At 42.0% G+C, this 23,554-nt stretch overlaps 1 protein-coding gene across 1 annotated transcript; it reads right to left on the bottom strand.

Moving 5' to 3' along the window:
• Positions 1-1,218: 1,218 nt before the first annotated feature.
• Positions 1,219-14,270, bottom strand: CREG2 (cellular repressor of E1A stimulated genes 2). The gene is made up of 4 exons (XM_056861986.1): positions 13,821-14,270; positions 8,737-8,906; positions 2,356-2,469; positions 1,219-1,568 (listed from the first exon to the last, which is right to left on the bottom strand). The coding sequence occupies exons 1-4, from the start codon at positions 14,268-14,270 to the stop codon at positions 1,421-1,423; spliced, it is 882 nt and encodes a 293-aa protein (XP_056717964.1). The 3' UTR covers positions 1,219-1,420.
• Between the last annotated feature and the right edge of the window lie 9,284 nt (positions 14,271-23,554).

Here is a 23,554-nt window from a genome sequence, read left to right as displayed (position 1 = left end):
GCAGAGCCTGAGGAGGGCGGGGTTTGGGGAGGGAAGGAACTTCAATGCCATAGAGTCCAATTGCCAAGGCAGCCATTTTCTCCAGGTGAACTGATCTCTATTGGCTGGAGATCAGTTGTAATAGCAGGAGATCTCCAGCTAGTACCTGGAGGTAGGAAACCCTAGGGATTTGCCTGCCAGCATCGGTGTGGCATGAAGTTCACACAGCAGCAGCAGTTTGGGGCCTGCGTCTTTCTCTGCCTCCTGCTTGGTCCCTGCGCGGTTGACAAATTTTTATCAAGTGTGTCCAGTATTTTTGTTGAAACTGTCTGGCAACCCTACCCCACATCTAATTTGGACTTGATTTTGCCACCAGGGGCAACACAAATTGACCTTTAGACATCAATATAATGTGAGGAAACACTTTAACAAAATGGAACCCTTATCCATATACTAATACTTTTGTAGGAGGGAAAACAACCAGATATACCTAACAGTAGTCTGTATCCTCTCCTGTTCCATAAAAGTGCTAAAATCACTGCCTCCAAATTCCAATACCTGGCTAAAAATGATTTTAAATATACCACTGGACCAAAATTAATACTGATTATCCATTGACTTTCTAAAAGGTCAGTTCTAGACAGCAATCACACAATCATTTATATTACAGTAGATAAGGAGTATCTTAACATGTATTAGCGTCGGGTTTTGTTCCCACTATCTGAGTGGTTAAAAGCATAGTAAACACTTGACTTTTTCCTGTTCTTCCAAATAATCTTGTTAGGACATAGGGATGATTTTAAATTGTCGCAAAAGCTTTATACAACAAAACATTTTGTGAGTTAATTAAAGACAATAATAATAATCCAAATAATCTTGTTAGGACATAGGGATGATTTTAAATTGTCGCAAAAGCTTTATACAACAAAACATTTTGTGAGTTAATTAAAGACAAATATATCCTTAGGAAAAGACAGAGTCCATAATATTAACAATTAAAGTGCTGTACATATTTTAAACATTCCTTTAAAGTTTTAAATTATGATTAAAAAACACTACCTACTTGCAACAATACATCCAGTATACACATTCCAGCCATTTTATCTCACAATGCATTTTTTCGAGTTTCAGAAACTGTAATTAGCTTCTGTTGTGATTATCATGTGGGCTACGTGAGTATAAAAATCCAAAAAGAGCCAAAACACCTAAGGACAAGTTTAGTACGATCCATTTCCTTGAATGGCAAGAGTTTGTTGTTCATATTCAATTAAAAGTATCCTGTTCCAATCAAGAAAGATGGAGCCATTTTGAATACTGTGCAAAAAAACAATTCCTAAACAACATCTTGTTCAACAAACACCTGGTGAAATTTTTATATAAAACAGTTTGTTTCCAAAACAAATATGAAAACACTGATTTTTTTTTGTATTTGGGAGTTCAATCAAGCTTTAATTGGCACTGCTTTGAAATATTCCTCTGCTGCAACGGCGCTAATTCCTCCGTACCAGTTCTGAAGCCAGATATGCTCTATGTTCATTTTCATAAAGAACCATTCATAACTGCGGGGCCATTTTCTCATGACAGGGTGCCTGGAAGAACAGAGACAAGAGAACCAAGCCGATTTACAATAAGGTCAGTCTACAAGGTTTCTTCCAGCTCATCGTTTGAGGCCATTCAGCGACGTGTCATTTTAAGTAATGATCCCTGATGACTGCTGATTATTCTCTAGTAGATGTGGCAACCACTTGAAAGTGAGAACCTCCTCACACGCACACACACCGATAAAAGCGCATTTTAAGACTGAATATGTTCTCAACTGCTTGTCCATATTTTTTATTTTAATTTAGGAGAAAAGAAGGGGGGAACCTAAAACTATCCTCGTCAGTACGCAGATGAGAATAAATCATATAGAGACTAGTTTTAGAATAAGTGGGAACTCAAAATCTTGTCAGATCTCAGAAGGTAAGCAGAAGTCTTGTATACAGAAGTCCTAGATCCAATCCCCGGCATCTAGATCCAAGACCCGGCATGAGTCAGAAGGATCTCAGGTAATATATCAGCCTTTCCTGGATTGAGTCCCCAGAGAGCTGCTTCCTATTAGAGCTGGCAAAGCTGAACTAAATGAACCAATGGTGTGACTTGGTATACGTTTATTCCTTCAATTCTCCGTTATAATGGCTTGTTTTCAGGGTCGGTCGTGGCTAGTACTTGGATGGGAGGCCACCAAGGAATACTGGGATCACTATGCAGAGGAAGGCAATGGCAAACCATCTTTGTTAGTTTCTTGCCTTGAAAACCCTACTGGGTTGCCATAAATCTACTGCGACTTGACAGCACTTTACACACACACACACACACACACAGATTCATACAGACCTAGAAAACAGTGCTTGCTTGGCAAATTCTATTTCTTCTGGAGGTACTGTAACCATCTGTCCTGTCAAAATGAGCCTGGCACACCGTGGATCATCAGGATCAACTACAGTTTTCCTGCAAGCAAAAATAAATGTTCATTTCATGTTATTGCTAATTTCTTCACAGGAACTTTTGCTTTAAGACTTACAGATATTCATTAAGAGACACAAACAATCTGTAACTAGGATCTCTTATGGTGTTTTAAGAGCTAATTAGCAGCCCCAGGCAGCAGTTTTGAATATTGTGGAAGATCTCTTGTGGGAGCTTGTCTACACGTATTTAGAAGCAAGCCAAGTAACTGACCTTTCCCCCTCCTCTATTTTTAAACTGTTATTTTGTAATACTGTTCTAAAGATAATACAATAAAAAATGAGTAGTGACATTTGCTTGTTACAAAGTAAAAATAAGTACTTAACTACCCCCCCCAAGAGCTGCTAACCGAACTCTTATTACTAAAAAAACCAGCAAGCCCCAAGAAAACAGGAACCAATTAGTTATCCTAGAAACAGCAGGACAAAAAGGAAAATAACAGAGAGAAACAGAACCTTTGCTGAAGAGGATTTAGTTCCAAAGACTTATAGTAGGATCTTGCCAATGGAGACAGTTTTATAGGGAGATGCTGTTTCACCATTTGCAGTGCAAATCTTAATCTTAGAAGGATGCAGCTTAGGGCTGCAATTTTAAACACATACTCTGAAGCCGCAATTTGCTCTGCAGGTGGAAAAAGACAGATTAAAGTACTTGGGTTCCCCCCCCCCACTAGTTGCAACTTCAGAGAGGCTATTTAAATCATAGAGGGGACATGGGAGGAAGGGGTTAAATACCCCTGTTCCCCAACTACCCTTTCCAGTCTTCAAAATAATCTCCTGGAGCTGCAAATTAGCTTTTAAACTGAACTAAACATGATTAAGAGGATCCTGACAATGGCAGTTCTGTAGATCAGCAGTTCTTGTTTATTTGAGCAGTAAGTAAACACACCCACAGCTCCCAGAACATAGATCAGGAGAATGGTACTTTGGGTGACAATTAGATATGGGTGTCAGAGGCAAGAGTTCTGAATTTTGTTTCAACCCACTGGTCCTGGTCTGACCTCCTGGGGCAACAAAAAGCAACTCCGCATCATCTTCTATATGACAGCTCTTCAGTACATGGTTATCATATCACCTCTCAATCGTCTCCTCTCCAGACTAAACAGGTTCCTTCAACCTTTCCCATAGGAGCTGGTTTCCAGACCCCTCACCATCTTCATTGCCCTCCTCCAGATTGACTACATCCTTCTTAAATTGTAGTGCCAAAACTGAGTACAATACTCTAGGTGAAGTCTAACCAGAGCAAAGTGATATCATTTTGCATGACCTGGACACTATACTTCTGCTGATAAAGCCCATTTCTAGCTATCACACTGCTGTCTCATATTCTTGTTTATTTTAAGCAGTATACACCAGAACCTCCCAAAAAATTGTAAAAATGTATTTTAAAAATATGCAAATACTATGTCTGTATGTATGTTAAACACACACACTTTAAAACATGAACACAGTATGTTGCAAAAACAAATCCATGTATTCCATGGTGCAATTCTAGTAGGAGCTCATGCTGACAAGCCTACATCTTTCACACCTACTACATTCTTTTCCTCTTTCATAGGCTCACCAGAATGACTCGAAAGAAGAGACTGCCAACCTGCTTATTAAAACACGTACCTCCACAAGGATAACGCAATATCAGGTGTTACTGAACATTTTATCTGGTCTGCATTGGATCAGTCATAGCTGCCAGTGAGCAATTCAAAGATCAATTATGTTGGTATGGAATAATTTACTTCAGGATGGGAGTACACCAGTTTGAGTGCTCCGTTAATCTTTTCTTCTCCACTAAGGCCTGGTTCATTCTTGCCAGTGAATGAGGCTGCAGGTGGGCATGATCATGGAGGATAGGGTTGCCAGGTCCCTCTTCACCACCGGTGAGAGGTTTTTGGGGCAGAGCCTGAGAAGGGCAGAATTTGGAGAGGGGAGGGACTTCAATGCCATAGAGTATAATTGGCAAAGCGGCCATTTTCTACAGTTGTTATAGCAGGAGATCTCCAGCTGGAGGTTGGCAACCCTAATGGAGGAGCACATTTTAGAAAGCTCCTCTATATTAAAAATTCACTACAGAAATCCAGGACACCATGCAAAGATGTGAAGCATTCCTTTTTTTAACATGCTTGCTTTATTGCTATGTGGACAAACATTCAAAGATGGGATCCCCTCCACCACCAGCAGTCTGGTGCACCACTGCACCATTGGTGCAGTCCAATCTACCACTGCAGCATTTTACCACCTCATGCAAAGACATATAAAAATCCACTCTGCCTCCTGTGACAAATTGGGCTCATGACATCTCTCCCAAAACAATCACAAGATTGAAATCATCTTTCCTAGGAGGCAACTTTTCGTTTAGCAAAAAGACGACTGAGCAGTGACATGATAGGGGAGTATCAGACTCTGAGTGATGTACACAAAGTAGATAGAAAATTTTCCCGACTACTGTGATGCTATAATGCTGGATCACCATAGGAAATTTACTGGCAATTGACTGAGGATCGTCAGTCCTCCAGTACTCCCAGCATCGGGAGAAAATTAAAATTTAAAAATAGCTGTTAGGCCTATGGCATGATGTCGCTTCCAGGGGAAGCCAGGAAACCTAGAAGTGATGTCAGGCCTCAGAATCACTGGAAAATCTGTGGTAAAACCAGAGTTTCAGGCCATTACTAGAGAGGACTGATTTCACTTCCAGGTTTCCTGGTTTTCCCTGGAAGTGACATCCCGCCATCACCGATGGCTGCCACCCATTTGCATGCCTCCCAGTCTCCACCCCCAGTGAACTCTAGATTGATTCAAGACAGACATCGTAAGTACTATTTTGCTCAATTAGTAGTTGACTTAGAAACATAGAAGCATAGAGCTGGAAGGGATCTCAAGGGTCATCTAGTCCAAGCCCCTTCACAATATAAGACATTCACAACTATTTTCCCCCCCACTCCCCCAGTGACTCCTGTCCTATGCCCAGAGGATGGAGTTGGGGAACTCCCTTTCACAAGTTATGGTGATGGCAGCTGGCTTAGATGGATTTCAAAGAGAGGCTGGACAAACTTATGGAGGCGTTTAAATTTTATAGTATGTATTTTTAAATTGATTGTTTATTTTTGTTGGTATCTGCCCTGAGCCTGACTGTAGTCAGGAAAGATGGGATATAAATTTTTTAAAAGTGTGAAGTAGGTCCATAGACTGTGTGCTCATAACAAATTTAAAGTAGTTTCAACCTCTTTTAACGGCTTCCAGCCAAAGAACCCTGAAAGCTGTGATTCTATGCAGGGACCAGGGATTTCCAACAAAGAATTCCAGGCAACTTTTTACAACTATTGTCACTTACACATGGGTTGTTGGGAAATGTACTGCATCGCCTGAATTTCTCGTCTTTTCTGCCATCTTTCCCCAACTTGCTTTGCTATGTTGTTTTGGGGAAGATTGCAGCAAAGCCGAGGTGGTGGCCATATGGACAAGAAAGTCCAGATCTTTTCTTCACCCCCTCCCCCAATATCAGTGCCGTTTTCACTACCCTGGTCCTCCACAGAAGCCTTTTCCTCACCAGAGGGCTTTAAAAAACCATCAGTTGACATACTGTTATAACATTATAATGTTGGATTAAAGATTTACTTTAAAAAAATGAAAGTGAACCTGATGGACAGATCATTACAACATTTTAATATTGTAATCAAGCACAACACCTTTAAGAGCCAGAAGCCTGCTGTTGGAGGGGCATCTTCACCCCCTTGCAGGGGTATTGAAGGCCTCAGTTCACCCTCAGCCCTTGCTGGAACAACATATAGGTTCTAGTACTGTTGGCTCCCCTTCCTTGACTCCTGCCCCTCAGCCTGAGGAGAACATCAGATGCTACAATGGTCAAACCAAGCATTGGTTCCTTGCTCTCTGTGGCCTTACAGCTGCTATTGGAGAAGGGCACACAAAGCACACTAGCCTAGAGTCCAGCGAGTCAGGTGACATTGCAGGGCCAACCCAGTGTCATCATTTGATAGAAAACTGCTACTTTCTTCCTGCCTGAGAAATTTGTCGTTGAGAGATAGGGTTGCCAGCTCTGGGTTGGGAAATACCTGGAGATTTGGGGGGCTAGGCCTGAGGAGGGCAGGCTTTGGAAAGGGGAGGGACTTCAATGCCATAGAGTCCAATTGCCGAAGTGGCCAATTTCTCCAGTTGAGCTGATCTCTGTCAGCAGATCAGCTGTAATAGCGGGAGATGGCCAGCCACCACCCGGAGGTTGGCAACCCTATTGAAGGAAGCCACCAGATTTGCCATCTGCACTGTCAGAGTCCTGGTTTTTTAGCCTCTGTGATGCCAGCCTGCTTGACCCCCACTCTGTCTCACCTGGACTTGAGCACAGATTCCTGACCTAAACAGCACTGCTCTCCGTGCCCACCGTGTGGGCTCTCCTGCTTTTTTGGGTGGGTTACATATTCAAATTCTTGTTGTCCATATATTAATTTCTTAACCATCCCCGATTCAATGTACTACCCACAGTCGTTTTGAGTGGGCGCTTTTCTAAAAAACCCTACTCCGAGCATCTATGTGGCCGTGGAACTGGTTCTATCGAAATCACAGAGCGGGGGGTCTTATTTTATTGTAGAAGATATAAGCAATAAAGAACATAGCTGATTAATCCATTAATTCCTGATATAGACACACCTGTACCAAATAAGCTACAATTTCTGCTGAGTAGTTGTGATCCAGCTAACACTATCCCAGTAGTGAAATGTATTTTGGGTTTATTTGAATTTAAGAGACATGAGGAGAATTTAAAGAGCGTATATATATGAACAAATAAATTATATAAAATTGGTACAGCTCCTGTTGGCTAGGAGCTGTACCCTTGAAGGAAGGAAGGACTTCCTTTGCTCCTGTTTAGCAGCATGTTGGTTCAGCCTTACTACTAAGCAATGACCACTTCAAATGAGCAAACACGTGCAAACAAACAATGGCGAGCATTGTTCTGGGTTGCCAAAAGTGGCAGTTTGATTTTATTCATGAATCTCTGGGTTTTCTATTACCTCCAAAATAGTACAGAACGCAACGTTTGTCATCAAGACAATAACTAGCCAATGAATCAGAAGTCACATTGCTTTCATTTTCTGTTTTGAAAAGAACAAGTTACATGTTTTCTGCACATTGTCTCTGGCTTCTAATCCATCCCTCGAGGAATGAACTAGTAAGCTTGTATTAGCATTACTAATCTACATAGTACGTCAAAGGAAGTCTCAGTGGACAGGAAAATTCATAATCTGAAAAGCTCCTCTTACTCTTTGGCTTTGTGCTGCGGGGTGCTGTTGACCTCTGTGCTGCTGCTTCTGACATAAAGAGTTCTCTCTCACTTTTCTATTTCAAAGCTTTGAGTTAAAATATCAATAGATTCTTAAAAACGAAGCCAAACCCTGATGCCTGCATTTGGCTGAATGCCCTTGGTCTAGTTTACATCCACCCATGTAGTATCATTTACATTGCCTGTTGGGGTGACAACGGCCTTGACATTTTTGCTCACGTTCAAAAGTTGCTTTCCTCATCTGAAGGTCTCTGAGCATTTTATATCGTGGCCCTTGATCATAGATCGGTGATGGTTACATGGCAGGATATGGTCACGCATTGCCTCCAAAGTGGGAGTCGTTGTCTGACACCACTAATCGCCCATTGCCCGCGGGGATGGGGATGGAATCTGGATTCTGTTCTGTACAGGGCAGTCAGAACTCATCCACAGTGACCATGTGTCCATGTGATTTTGATCTATAGCATGCAAACATAACACATTACATTCCAAGCCACAATGAGCACTGGAAGATGCTGGTCTTGCCCAAATGGAGCTCTAGCACCGATAGGGTTGCCAGGTCCCTCTTTGCCACCAGCGGGAGGTTTTTGGGGCGGAGCCTGAGGAGGGCAGGGTTTGGGGAGGGGAGGGACTTCAATGCCATAGAGTCCAATTGCCAAAGCAGCAATTTTCTCCAGGTGAACGGATCTCTATCGGCTGGAGATCAGTTGTAATAGCAGGAAATCTCCAGCTAGTACCTGGAGGTTGGCAACCCTAAGGACTGGAGGAACATGTCCCATAGCAGAGGGCGACATATGCCATGGGAAATGGTCCAGTGCATGCAGAAACAAGGCTTAGGAGCCAAGCTATGGTTCTCCCACAGGAAGAAAAAAAAAGGAACAGCAGCATGTGGAAAAGAAATGAACTGGGGCAAGGGAATCAAATTGTTGCATATGTAACACAAAATGAATATTCTTTTATTTATGGTACCTGCAGAAATCTCTTTCTGCCTCTGGCAGTGTCAGTGAAGCAATGGAGTTTTTCAGCAGATCTGCTACTGTGTTGTCCTTTGGAGTCACATAAAAGAAAGGGGTTCCAGTGCTATTGTCTGTAGGGCCATCACTGATAGATAAACAATTCCCAAATGGGGCTCCTTGCATCTGAAAAAAATTGCAAATAACCAGAACTTAGAGAAAAAACATGTGATTTCCTACATAGATGCATGACAGCAATTCACAGCATAAATGTAGATAAAAATCCACTTCTTAATTTTTTTTCCAGGCTATTACAAAGTATATTTAAGGAAAATATCAGTAACCTTTTGTTACATATTATACATGTCTTTCACCTAAGAAGATGAAACTTTGTCCAGTTATGGTGAGAGCTACAAGCAGTAAAAGCCACAATCTGAACACAAACAAATAGGGAAATTTATGCAAAGCTGTAAAAGTCAGCTGTAGATTTAATAGGTGATCAGCATACCAAAAGCTTATATTGCCCATTAAAACAGAAACCTTGCAATTCACAGTGAATGCACCAATTAGAAAGTTGAAAATATGTTGACAAATCATATTTTTGTATAGGCCAGGTTAGCTTGATCTCATCATCAGATCTCAGAAACTAAGCAAGGTTGGCCCTAGATAGTATTTATGTGGGAGACCACCAAGGAAGTCCAGGGTTGCTTTGCAGAGGCAGGCAATGACAAACCACCTTTGAACATTTCTTGCCTTGAAAACCCTATGGGGTTGTCATAAGTTGGATGTCTTGACAGCAAAAAACCCCACCATGATCCAAAAAGCTACTTAGACATACCTGGTAGAAAATATAACTTAGTTTCCATTGATCAACAGAATCCTGCGGCACTACTCAAATTGTTTGGAAACCTTCCTCAGTTTCAAAAACAGACACATGAAGCAGCCTACTGGTCTGTCTAGGTCAGAATTGTCTACTCTGACTGGCAGCAGGCTTGGATCCAGACTAGACTTATCCGTGGGCTCAAGGATTGCTGTCTACAAAGCACCATTTTCCTGCTCCCCACAGCAGCCTGAAATGCCCTCTGAAATTAGGGTGGCCAGGTCCCTCTTCGCCACCGGCGGGAGGTTTTTGGGGCGCCTGGATACAAACTTGGCGCAATATAGAGGGCTTTAATGTCACCTATTAATTGTAATGGCCTTTGGCCTTTTACAATACATTACTACTACAATACTTTTAACTGTTACTTTTAACTGGAGATGTCAGAGCTTGAACATTAGACTCGCTGCATGCAAAGCAAATGCTGTACTATGATGGTTAGTTAGGAAGCAAGGGGAACTACTGTTCTGAGAAACACAAAGCTCCAGTGAGTGTTAGAAACTTGTGCAAGTCTTTCGATCTTGGCCTACGTATTGTAATCACAGATCGCAAACTGCTGATAATCAATAAGGTAGCATTTTTATCAAAGGATCTTGCAGAAAGCACAATGACAGCCGAGACTTCCTGGTTCAACTGTGTTATTAGAGACCTGAGGTGGAATTACAGACTTCTAGTGTACAGCAGGGAATATTTTATTAATGACTTCTGTTACCAACTACTAACCCTTTGAATCTGACAGATACAAGAGTAGTTGCCTTTAGCAGTGTTTTCTAGAGCTCTTAAAACATTTTTAAAACACTGGACATAAACTAAAATGAATTACTCATACATTCCATGAAGGGAGCTTTGACCAGGGTTGCCAGATACTCCCTGGCAACTTGGGGGGGGTCACCTGTAGGGTTGCCAGCCTCCAGGCTAAGGTTGCCAACCTCCAGGTAATAGCTGGAGATCTCCCGCTATTACAACTGATCTCTAGCTGATAGAGATCAGTTCACCAGGAGAAAATGGCCGCTTGGGCAATTGGACTCTATGGCATTGAAGTTCCTCCCCTCCCCAAACCTTGCCCTCCTCAGGCTCTGCCCAAAAACCTCCTGCCAGTGGCAAAGAGGGACCTGGCAACCCTACCCCAGGTACTAGCTGGAGATCTCCTGCTTTTACAATTGATCTCCAGCTGATAGAGATCAATGATGGAGAAGATGGCTGCTTTGGCCATTGAACTCTATGGCATTGAAGTCCCTCCCCTCCCCAAACCCCGTCCTCCTCAGCCTCCACCCCAAAAACCTCCCGCCAGTGGCAAAGAGTGACCTGGCAACCCTAGTCACTGGGAGGGAAACTAGGCCTAGGCCTGAGCTGCTGGTATCACTTCCGGTGACATTAATATCAATGGGCCTAGAAGGGTGTAACTTTGTTTGGGATGGCACTGTTAACCCTTAACTAGGAAGAGTTATTATTGTCAATACATTTATACATTGTATTGCCCTGGAAAATGCTAACTGCGATTCAGCTAATAATTTCTGTAACCTTTTGAGGTCCAATCCTCACTTTCCCCACTTAGTTCAGCTGGATCATGCCCAATATAATTAATAAAACACCCTAAAACCATCAAATATGTGTGTGGTACTGAAAGTTACATCCAACTCATTCATTACATTTTTAAAAAGTTATATCTATCCTAGGGAAGTAAAAACTGTGGACATTATCCAAACAAAGGAAAGCCCTTTTTGACATGATCCTATATATGTTTACTCAAAAGGTTACACTGACCAATGGGATTTTCTCCCAGGTGTACACAGATCTGCTGCATTTAACTCCTGTGCTTAGTACCTGCATAGCAATTGCCACTGTAATCAATGGAACGTGCAAATGCTAAACAATATGGATGACAATCTACTTTTTAAAACCATGTTTCTGTGCCAAGACTGTTGAAATAAATGTTGGTGGCTGAGATACGTAGTCATCCTACATGTAGGCTGAGATTCCAAGTCATCAATACTGAATATGCAAACCATACATTAATGTTACTTGCTTTTGCAATAGTCATCACATTTAAACTCATGAAGACAAATTGGTATAACATAGGGGCTAAAAGACTGAGCGACAGACCTGCAAGTCCCTGGTTCAATTTCACCTCTACTGTGAATTCATTAGGTGTGTGTATGTAAAGTGTTGCCAAGTCACAGCCAACTTATGGCGACCCCAGCAAGGGACTTTCAAGGCAAATGAGAAGCAGAGGTGGTTTGCTGTTTCCTTCCTCTGCAGAGTCTTGGTGGTCTCCCTTTCAAGTACCAACCCTTCTTAGCTTCCGAGATCTGATGAGATCAGGCCATACCATGCCTCCTTCCCTCCTAAATTCATTAGGTAGCCCTAGTCAAACCACTGCCTTTTAACCTCAATGCCACAATCTGTGATGTGGGGATAATTATGCTTCCAGAGTTGTTGGAAGGATTGCACCAAGATAATATGGAGGGCGGGGCAGAGTGTTTGAAAGTGCTATTCAAATGATAAGTATTAATCTAACAAGCAGCTACCAAGTGACTTCCGTTTTATAATTAATAAGGGATGATGATAATGATGATGGTGGATCTCTACAAATCAGGACACTATCCAGCGGATGCTGGGAGACTTTGGGTAGGTTACCATGCTACCTGTGGTGGATTTTGTTGTCAATGTAACACAAAGCTGAGAAGAAGTGCTTTGTGGTTTTAAAAAAGTAGTCCAAATTGGTGTGTGTGTCTGTTCAACAGGTTAAAATTCTTAGTCAGTCAAACTCAATTATTGGACTTGGCTATCTTAAAAGCCTTACGTTACCCAAAGGATAGTTACGAACCCTATGATATTCACATGTATCTTGCTTCTAACCAGGGATGAAAATAATTTATATTTCTTTCCCGTACTTCTCTCTCCATGGCCTTGAAGCAGAAGATGGTACCACTGTGGCTGCTTTCTTACTGGAATTTTGCACAGGCCTTTATTGGCTTATTTTTACCCCTCTGGCTATGTCCAAAATTGTAGTGTGGATTTAAAGAGGGACCTAGATATGAGAAATTGGAGTATGATGTGATCTCTTTTTACTTTTACTCTTTTTATCTCACTGAAGAGATCTCTTTCAGAACTGCTTTTGTCTCCATTCATATTTGGCTGTCAGTAGTTGTTTGTTGCCCTGACCTGGATGGCCCAGGCTAGCCTGATCTCATCAGATCTCAGAAGCTAAGCAGGGTCAGCCCTGGCTAGTGTTTGGATGGGAGACCGCCAAGGAAGACCAGGGTTGCTGTGCAGAGGAAGGCACTGGCAAACCACCTCTGTTAGTCTCTTGCCATGAAAACCCCAAAAAAGGGATCACCATAAGTCGGCGGCGACTTGACTGCACTTTACACACACACACTGTTGTGTGTTACCTACCTGGAACACTCTTTCTCATGCCTTGAGAATGCCTATAGTAAAGGAGTGTTGGACTGTGGTGCTGGAAGTCACAGATTACAGTACTATGGGGCAATATTTCCCAAAGATTCACCTCTTTTACTGATGTGTTCCATAGATAACTTTTTTCCCTTATTTACAGCAACCAAAATGAAATTACCATGCTACGGGAAACGCCTCTGCCATTTTCAGTGGCTGAAAAAATCTGGGGCATTCTGTTAACGAAACATAAAAAACACAACTCAAATCAGGTGGGTGTCAGTGTAGAGGGCTAGTCCTACATCTTTTAATAATTTTATTTCCATTTTTCACTCCCCTACTTTTTCATTAAAAAAACACACAGTACCTTGAGCACTAAAAAGGGATTTATCACTAACAACCATAATGACTTTTGAGCAGTGAAACCAAACTTTCTCAGGCAAATCTCTGCCATGTAAACTCTTTTGAAACCACTTGGCAAGGGAGCCGAACTCTAAAAACGATTGGAGCTATGAAACCGCCAGTTTGTTTCTCCAGAGAATAATGTTAATTGAGCTGCATCACTTACACAAATGTGTAATGGGGGCTCAATAACTGGTTGATTTATCTGCACACAAGAATAATCTTCTGCAGCGGTGCTGGAAGGCTGCTTTGGGATGGCAACAACTTACCCCAAACAGGATGGATCACTACTATATTATTTATCATCACCTTTGGTTTTGGCAAACAGCCGCAGAGGAAATGTTATCTGTAAAACGCTATATATACACTTATTGGACAAAGCAAAGTCATATAAATTCAAAGGGGGGGGGAGCCGCCCACCATACCTTTTCTTGGGTAGATTTTGTTGCCAAGAAGCCCCAGTGGTTGTAATGGACGAGGAAGCGGGCGGTCCTGGTGGCTTGCTCTTGGGGCGCTAGGCGGTCTGTTTCTTTGGCGCTCTCCCTCCTGTAGGAAAACATCCGGGAGGGAGAAGAGATCTGCTTCGATTTCCCCGGGCCCGGCCTGGACCCCAGCTCCTCCTCTTTGTAAACCGAGGCCGGGTAGCTTTGCTTCCAGATGCTGCTCGTGTCTTCCAGAAGGGCCGGGAGGACCTCCTCGTTGGAGGAGCTGTCCATCTCCTCTTCCACCTCGCTGGGGACCGACCAGGACACCGAATTCACGAGCACGTAGCCGCACGCCGGAGCCACGATCAGGCTGCCCCAAAGGGCCCAGGAGAGCCAGGAGGCGCAGCCCGCTCTCCTCCAAGCCGGCGCCCGGCAGCGGCGCGCGGGCATCTTGCAGCAAAGCCTCGGACGCGGCGAGCCACACTGAGCCGGGCGGCTGAACGCAAACAACCCGGGGGGGGGGGGTTGCTGATGGAGCAGCGCCCTCCTGTGGTGAAAAGTGAGGCGGACGTACACATCTCGCATCTGAGATCCACACGCCCAACCACAACAATAAAAGGATAATTCACAGTGGGTCGCCGTGTTAGTCTGTCTGCAGTAGTAGAAAAGGGCAAGAGTCCAGTAGCACCTTCAAGACGAACAACAATATTTTCTGGTAGGGTCTGAACTTTTTAAAACGTTTTCAAACTCTTAATGCATCGCTGGGGATACATAGAAAGTGCGAACTGTATTTTTTAAAACGTTTTCAAACTCAATACATCGGTGGGAATACATAGAAAGTGAGAACAGTATTTTTTATAACATTTTCAAACGTTATGTTATATATATATATATATATATTAGTAGATGAAAATGGCAAGAGTCCAGTAGCACCTTAAAGACTAACAAAAATATTTTCTGGCAGGGTATGAGCTTTCTGAAGAAATGAGCTGTGGCTCACAAAAGCTCATACCCGACCAGAAAATATTTTTGTTAGTCTTTAAGGTGCTACTGGACTCTTGCCCTTTTCTAATAAAAGGATAGAAAGGGGGGGGGAGCCAACCAAAAACAAACAAAATGGGGAGTCCAGTGGCACTTTAAAGGCTATCAAAATCCATTCCAGGACAAGCTCTTATGACTCAGAGCTCACTTCAGGTGCATTGGAGTGTAGATCTGATGAAGTGAGCTCTGACCTACAAAAGATTATGATGGAATTGATAATTAAACAGAGATCAAACAAGTTAATCAAAGGGCTACATAAAGAGATCTGAACTGCCCATTTAAAAGGATTTACCTGGGCTGAATAAAGACCTTGCATTCATGGCTCATTACCAATGCTGATTTCTCCACACCCATCTCTCCCCTGGAACATCACAGACTCTTCTGCATGCCACACCTAATCCCATCACGCCTGCTATTCACATTTACATACTGTTAACATTTACATACTAATGCTTGTCTGAATTCACTCTCCTCTACTTAAAGACAGATGGATTCACATTCTAGCTGTATCTGAAGAAGTGAGCTGTGGCTCACGAAAGCTCGTACCCTGCCAGAAAATATTTTTGTTAGTCTTTAAGGTGCTACTGGACTCTTGCTCTTTTCTACTACTGCAGACAGACTAACACGGCCACCCACTGTGAATCATCTAAAAGGATGTGGCTGTAGATGGCAGCCCTTGAGAGAAATTCCACAAAATAGAATCCACCACCACCACCACTAAGCCACTACTACTTTTCACCCTGATACAGGCTGTTACCGCACTAGGTATTCCCAGCGATGTATCAAGAGTTTGAAAATGTTGTAAAAAACTTCGCTTTAAAAGGGTTTTTGGATGCCACGGCTAAAAAATGGTTGGAAGACGTCTTCACAGCTAACGGGGCCAAAGTGCGAACAGTATTTTTTATAACACTTTCAAACTCTTAATACATCGGTGGGAATACATAGAAAGTGCGAACAGTATTTTTAAAAACATTTCCAAACTCTTAATACATCGCTGGGAATACCTAGTGCGGTAACAGCCACAACTAGTTCTGTTGCAAGATTTTTGGTGGAGGTGATGTCGCTTATACTTCAAAATAAAACAAGCACATAGGCCTCAAGATGAATGTTGGATTAAATTCTATGATTTGAATGATCCCAGTTCAATGAGGCTGGTTCAGGGGGAATACACCGATTGTTATGGTATTAGTGATGCTATGTTTAGTAATTACATTTCTACTGTGTTTTAACTTTAAGTGTATGTTGGGTATTGTAAATTGGTTATTTGGTGTTGTTTTATTTTATGTATTATTGTTATGGTTAAGCTCAAGACCTTTGGTCAAAGGAGCTAGTAAATAAATGGAATGGGCACTACTACTTATAGCTGACTATCTCACCCATGGGGCAAGACCCATTACGAGTCCACATTGTTAGGGTTGCCAACTTCAACTTGATAAATTCCCAGCAATTTGGGGGTGGAGCATAGGGAGGGTAGAGTTTGGAGAGGGAGTGTATAATGCCATAGAGTCCACCCTCCAAAGCAGCCATTTTCTCCAGGGGAACAGATCTCTGCACTCTGGTGATCAGTTATAATTCTGGAAGATCTCCAGGTCCCGCCTAGAGATTGGCAACCCTATTGCTCATGCTATGCCTCAACATACCATTTTACAGGAATGTTTCTTTTCTAGCTCTTGCTCCCATGAAGAAAATCTTTTGAATTCAAGTAGCAGGTGTTCGACTTCATCTTGACTCTTCTGCAAAATGATAACAGAGTGGAAACAGTGTTTATTGATTTACAGAAAGAAGTATTGAAAATTACTAGAGAGCTTATTATTAGAAGACTTAACACAGCAGAAAAGGATAACGTTGCCATGTGAGAAGCAATGTCAAAAATGTTCATTCAGTGAGCAGTACGCTAAGTATTGATTTGAGCCTGAGTCTTCCCCTCTAAACCTTTATACCACGCTGCCTGTGAAGAGAAAATTGGAGCCTTCAGATAAAGGATAACAACATTTCCTAAGGAAGAGTGATCTTTCTTTCTTTCTTTTTCTGCTTCCTTCCTTCTTTCCCTGCTTCCTTCCTTCCTTCCTTCTTTCCTCCCTCCCTTCTTTCTTTCTCTTTCTTTCTATAAATATGTGTGTGTGTGTAAAGTGCCGTCAAGTCGCAGCCGACTTATGGCGACCCCTTTTTGGGGGGTTTTCAAGGCAAGAGACTAACAGAGGTGGTTTGCCAGTGCCTTCCTCTGAGTCTGCACAGCAACCCTGGTATTCCTTGGTGGTCTCCCATCCAAATACTAACCAGGACCGACCCTGCTTAGCTTCTGAGATCTGAGGAGATCAGGCTAGCCTGGGCCATCAAGGCCAGGGCTCTATAAATATAAACTAGCCTAAATTAAGACCCTTATTGGTTTCCCCAAGTGGTCTTTGTGTTCTCTCTGAGCAATCAGATTTGATGTATAGTATCCATTCTATGGCTTTGCATGCCATAAAATTTAGGGAATTATCTATGTTCCCAGGGGCTGAAACTTATTCAGCACTTTCACTCTTATTCTCTGTTTGAAGTTTTTTTTTTTTTTTTTTTTTTTTTGTAGAACTGACTTTCAGGAAGAGGACAATGCAAAAGTGCTGAATTAGAAGTGTTGGAAGTGAAGGATTTCACGTTGTCTCTTAATCTCAGACTTCAGAGGGGGACTTGACTAGAGAGAGGGGTCAAGGCACTGAGCATCCTTTCTCTATTGCTCTGACATTATCCCTTTGATGTGTAGATTGCTATTCTCAGGAAACTTCCTTCCTTCCTTCCTCCTTTTCTCCCCTCTACTCGCACTCACTCCTTCTTGCAACCATAAGGGCAGAATGCAGGTCCTGTGTCTCCCACCATCCTAGTTAGACTAGATTAGGAAACTTTCCTCTATCCTATCCAGAAATGGTGTTCCTATAACAAATGAAGTATAGTAGTTCGAATAGATAAAAAGGCTCCAAGTAATTTTGTTCCTAGCACACACAGAGATCAGATCAGCTTTGCTCCACACAATAGCCTTTGAGCACTCTGCTAAATTACCAGATTTTTATACTCACTGTAACTTCTAATAGCTCAACAGGACCAACTTTTTAGACAATTTAATTGACTCTTAACATATTGTATTACATTATAAACCTTTGCCGATGTTAATTTTTATTATGCTTCAGAATGCTTCTTCCTTCACTGGTTGTGTTTATCCTCCTTCAATTTTATTTTATTTTTTTGCCATTAAGTCACAGCTGACTAATGGCAACCCCATAGGGTTTTCAAGGCAAGAGACATGCAGAGGTGGTTTTCCATTGCACGCATCTGCATCACACCCCTGGTATTTTTTGGAGGTCTCCCATCCAAATACTTGCCGGGTTCAAGGCTGAGAGTGTGTTACTGGCCCAAGGTCATCCAGCAAGTTCCCATGGCAGAATGGGGATTCGAACCTGGGTTTCCCAGATCCCAGTCCGATACCTTAACCACTAGACCCTATTGGCTCATTGTTTATCTGTACATCATGCAAGGCTGGAACCTCTGACCTCTCACATCATCCCTTATGTGTAACAAATAAATCTGTTCTAGCCCCTTACACAAAGAATCACACCCAAAAGATTTATGACATGACAGACAACAAGCCTCTCAAATCCAGCTCCCCCTCTTTCCTTCTGTGATTTTCTTATAAATACCTGTGAAATGATTTCCTTCTAACACATAACTGAAGAAGTGAGCTCTGACTTGTGAAAGCTCATGCTGGAATAAACGTTGTTAGTCTTTAAGATGCCACTGGACTTCTGTTTTTAGTTTATCTTCACCATCTGTTTCCTTTGTAATGAATAATCAAGTTATCTTTCAGTCTCCCTTCACACAACCATAATTCTTCCAACACTGTTTTTTCATACTGTTTTGCATCCTTCTTGTTTTAAAAGAGAAGGTAGAGAAAGGAACCTTTGAGCCTTTGGGTTGCTTGGATGGTACCCCATGCCTTCACAGAGATGATCCCATAAGAATGTACTGTGCTAGTAAACAAAGGAGTTAACATAATGATTTCTATCCTTGAAAGTCCTAAGAGCTAACTATCCATGGAAACATTTGTAGATCTGCAGTACAATCCCAATACACTTCCCTGGGAGTAAGTTTTATTGAATAAACCTGAGTATGATTTTGTGTAGGCCTGTATAGGATGGCACATATAGACATTCAGAGCCATTCACATTACTGGAGCAGAAAGAAATCTTGTGAATGGTCACCCTAGTTGTGGCAGTCCTTAGTTTTGAGCCCTGTTTCGTTCAGCCTGGAGAGGTATGGTACATTTGGTTTGAATGCAGTGAGGCACTTCCAAATCAGCCCCACTGCTCTCAAAATGTCACCTTTGTTTTCAAAGAGGCAAGGAGCAAGTACCCTCTACAACTGATGTCATGTGTATGAATCTGAACTTAAGTATCTATATCATTGCAAAAGGTTGCATGGAGAAGCCACTCTGGGGCTCTGCTAATGTGACTGACTAGAAACCACTGAAGTACAGTATTGATCCTACCAATAATAAGCAAAGAAATGTGTTGCCACTCAAACTTTAGCATGCAGGATTTATATTTACACTTAGGGAATCTCTGGGAAGGGCCCTGCTGACTTCTTTACATCAGGATGACAGCTGAGGGGGGGGGGTGAAAGCATTTTAAAAACCATTTTCAGCAGGTTACATTTCACTGACCCATGGCTAAAAGACTGGATAACCTTATCAAATACACGTTTACTGGAGCTTGAAGGCTTTAATAATATTAGTGGATGGCATGGCTATTTATGGTATGACAAAATTAAGATACAAGCATCATTCAGGAATCATATAATCAGGTCCTCTTTATTGCGTATTTGGATGAAATATAAACATATTTTGGAACCAGCAACGCCGATGTGGATTTCACCGCAAGAAATGTTAACACTACGTCCACTTAGACCGGACAAATTTATAATTTACCAGGAATTAATTAAATGGGAGGGGAAAAAATGTTTATTAAAAGAATTCCAATTTTTCAAAGAGGATTTACAATGGTTGCAATACTGTCAGATTAAATCAGTTTTTGTACAAGATATGAAAAATGGATTTTCTAAAGAAAAGTCCCCTTTCCATAAGATGTTATTAGATAATAATTTGAAATTGATCTCGAAAATGTACAATCTACTTTTAACAATATATTGTGAGCAGGAGACAATTAAACTAACTATGATCGACTGGGCTCAAAACATGGGACATGATATTGCTTTAAACAAATGGGAAAGACTATGGTCAAAAGACTTGAAAGGAATAAATGCGCAATCAATTCGAGAAAATATTTATAAAATGATGTATAGATGGCATTTAACACCCAAGAAGATTGCAAAGATATATAAAGTGACATCCCCTAAGTGTTGGAAATGTAATAAGGAAATTGGTTCCTTTTATCATATGTGGTGGACTTGTGATAGAGCTAAAGATTTTTGGGATATGATTTACAATGAACTGAGATTAATAGTACAAAAAAATATACCCAAAACACCAGAAATGATGCTATTAAGTATGATACCTGACGACTTGCTAATACAAAGAACTTTTTTGATCTATGCTACAACAGCTGCGAGACTGCTTTATGCAGCAAAATGGAAAGGGGCAGAAATTCCCGAGAAAAAAGACTGGATTGGGAAAATGTTTGAAATGGTGGAAATGGCAAAACTTACAGCCATTTTAAATGAAAAAGACAATGTTCGATTTTTAGGGGAATGGGAGGATTGGATGAAATATTGTGAATATGAATTAAAACTGGGGAAAATGGAAGAATACTTATTAATCTGATCTAGAGGACACAATTAATATTAAGAGTTATAATCATTTATATTAATAGAAGATGTTTTATGAAAGTTAAATGAATTTATGATAGTTAAGATCAGACCAATTACGATGGGATGAATACTTTATTAAGAGGCGGAGAGAGGGGATGGGGAAGTCATAAATTTTCCTCCAATTTGTTTTTTTTTTGTTATGAATTCAAGAAACTATAACAACATAGAGTTAGAAGTTTGAATTTCATATTGCTTTTATTGTTGTTTACTATCATGGAAAATTTGTATTATAAAAACCAATAAAATTATTATAAAAAAAAAATTCACTGACCCATCACATATGGGCATTTTAACTGATTCGACAGTTAAAATGTGGATTTGTGCCATAAAACTGCTTTATCCAAATACTCACTGTTCACATTCTGTAGCCATTCCTCTGATAATTTGTGGTATTCTCAGAACTGCATACCTCTCCGCTATGGCAGAATAACAACAGCGACTTTTAAATAACTAATTTAGTAAATATTTCTCAACAGGCTAACTATCACATCTTAATGTTAAAACAGATATTAACCTAAAGTGCATACATAAGGTTGCCAGTCCCCCAGTTCCACCTTGGCGGCAGGAGAAAAATTAAAAAAAGACAATTGGGCTGATGGTGTGATGTCACTTCTGGGAAAAACCCAGATGTGACATTACGCCTGTCTAGGAACTGTCAGAAACTCTATGGTAAAACCATAATATTTCCAGTAATTCCTAGAGAGGTGTGATGTCACATGGTCTCCCACTGGTTGCCAGGCCAGACCTGGCAACCCTATGCATACACGTCATTTTTATTTTTATTGCTGGGGTGGCTGCATTCAGGGTTGTCCTGGAAACAGTGACATCTTCCCTGTCTCCAGAATGGACCTATTTCTGTGCCCAAACTGTAATGCAGTGCCAGAGGCCAAGGCACCCATTCAGGCTGCCCTGGGGCGTGATTGAGACCAGACAGCTGCATCTCCCACACTTCCTGTGCAGCCATAACGTATTCATAGGGGAAGATTTTAGTGCCTGGAAAATAACTGTTGAAGAAAAGGCAATTGCATAAAGGTATTTTAAAATTTCAGCAATTTTGCTAGTAAACAAAAACATGTTTGTGTCATCTATAGAAACTCTTAGGGACTTGAACAAGCAATTCTGAAAGGCTGCAAATACCAGAGATTATAATCTCATATTCTAATAGGGAAGTCAGCCAAATCTAAGCATACTTAAATCTGGAGGAGAGGAGAATAATGTAAGCTGCTTTGGTCCCTATTGTAGAGAAAGGTGGAGTATAATTGTAGTGAATCAATAGGGTTGCCAGGTCCCTCTTCACCACCAGTGGGAGGTTTTTGGGGCAGAGCCTGAGGAGGGCAGGGTTTGGGGAGGGGAGGGACTTTAATGCCATAGAGTCCAATTGGCAAAGCAGCCATTTTCTCCAGGTGAACTGCTCTCTATCGGCTGGGGATCAGTTGTAATAGCAGGAGATCTCCAGCTAGTACCTGGAGGTTGGCAACCATATAAATAAATAGTAAATATAGCAGAAGTTGGGAGGCAGATAAAAGGTCTGTTGCTGAATGGCTGAGAGAATGAGGAAAGGGGGAGGGATATGGGGGTTGCCAGGAGGAGGGAAAGAGGAAATAGTGTGGGAGCTACAGGGGGAAATGAGGTTCTCACCCACAAGTCCTTGAGGGTTCCCTGCCATGCAAGTTGGCCTGGCCCAGTGGCCAGCCCCAAACAATTGGGCCATAATTTTTCTAGGTAGAGGCTGCTGAGGGGAAGAGGGAGAGCTGAATACAGAGGGGAAGATAAATGTAGGTTGGGCATTGGGTGGGAAGGAAAGAAAACCTGATAAAATGCAAAGGATTAGCAAGAGGTTCTCAGAACCCAGCTGAATCTTCTGCTGCAACTGCTGCTATAGCAACATACATCAACAGTGCTCTCCCACAATAGGCTGGCTGGCACAGCATGTCAGCTCTACGACACCCCCCCACACACACCCCCGTCTGCCTGTTATCACCCCACCATAAGGAACAATCAAACAGCATGCAAGTCTTCAGGGAATAGATGCTCCTAGCAACAAGGAAACAGCAGGGAGTGGCTTCCGTCTGCTCAGCGCGACGGATACAAGCATCTGCTTGAAACTTGCCATATAAGGGAATACAGGCCTAGTGAATATTAATCCTGACTGAGCCTGGGGTTATCCTAGTATTTAACAGGACAAGACCTAGCATTCAAATGAGACCTGCTCAACGAAACTTTACCAGTTGAATCAAATTACCCTTTCGCAATCCTTTTTTGAAGTGAAGGGGAACCTTTCCCCTTGGTAATGAAAGGATCCGGGGGCGGGTGGGAAAAAAGAGGCTCAGAGGATGAATGGAACATGTTTTCAGCTGAGATACTGTAGGCTCATCCCCATCTCCACATGGCTTTGAGGCTGAAGTAGGCTTACCAGGTCCCCCTTGCTGTCCCAAGGCTACTAGGCTGAAAGCCTTTGTTACAGGTGAACTCTAAACAATTTTCTTTGAACTTAATTGATATATAAATACACCACACACTTTTGTAAGGGAAAACTTTTTTATATATTTGGAAAACATGGCCACAACTATTTATTGGCAACAGCGGTAACAGAACAAACGCATTGGCGTGGCATGAAGGGGCAGGATGGGGCATCAGCCGGCCCCCTGCAGACTGATGTGAGCAAGGCAAAGGATGGCGGTGCCTGTACAGCACCTGGGCTTGTGCCACTTAGTGTTCCCCTGCCACTTGGGTAGAGGCCAATCCAGCCGCCCACGAGCCAGCTTCTCGCAACTGTGGCCTCATCCAAAAACCCCTTATTGGGGTTCCCCAAAGGGAGGGAAGGGGCATGCAGGCCG

Source organism: Euleptes europaea, chromosome 16, assembly GCF_029931775.1.
Source record: "Euleptes europaea isolate rEulEur1 chromosome 16, rEulEur1.hap1, whole genome shotgun sequence".
Classification (NCBI taxonomy): Eukaryota; Metazoa; Chordata; class Lepidosauria; order Squamata; family Sphaerodactylidae; genus Euleptes; species Euleptes europaea.
This window is presented reverse-complemented; position numbering and strand designations above follow the sequence as displayed.

Excerpts from the sequence above, each read along its gene's own strand:
- CREG2 (XM_056861986.1), bottom strand. The coding sequence starts at position 14,270 with ATGCCCGCGCGCCGCTGCCGGGCGCCGGCTTGGAGGAGAGCGGGCTGC. Across the intron at positions 8,907-13,820 it reads CAAAATCTACCCAAGAAAAG|ATGCAAGGAGCCCCATTTGG; the intron begins GTATGGTGGGCG and ends AATTTTTTTCAG. Across the intron at positions 2,470-8,736 it reads GCAGAAAGAGATTTCTGCAG|GAAAACTGTAGTTGATCCTG; the intron begins GTACCATAAATA and ends TTTTGCTTGCAG.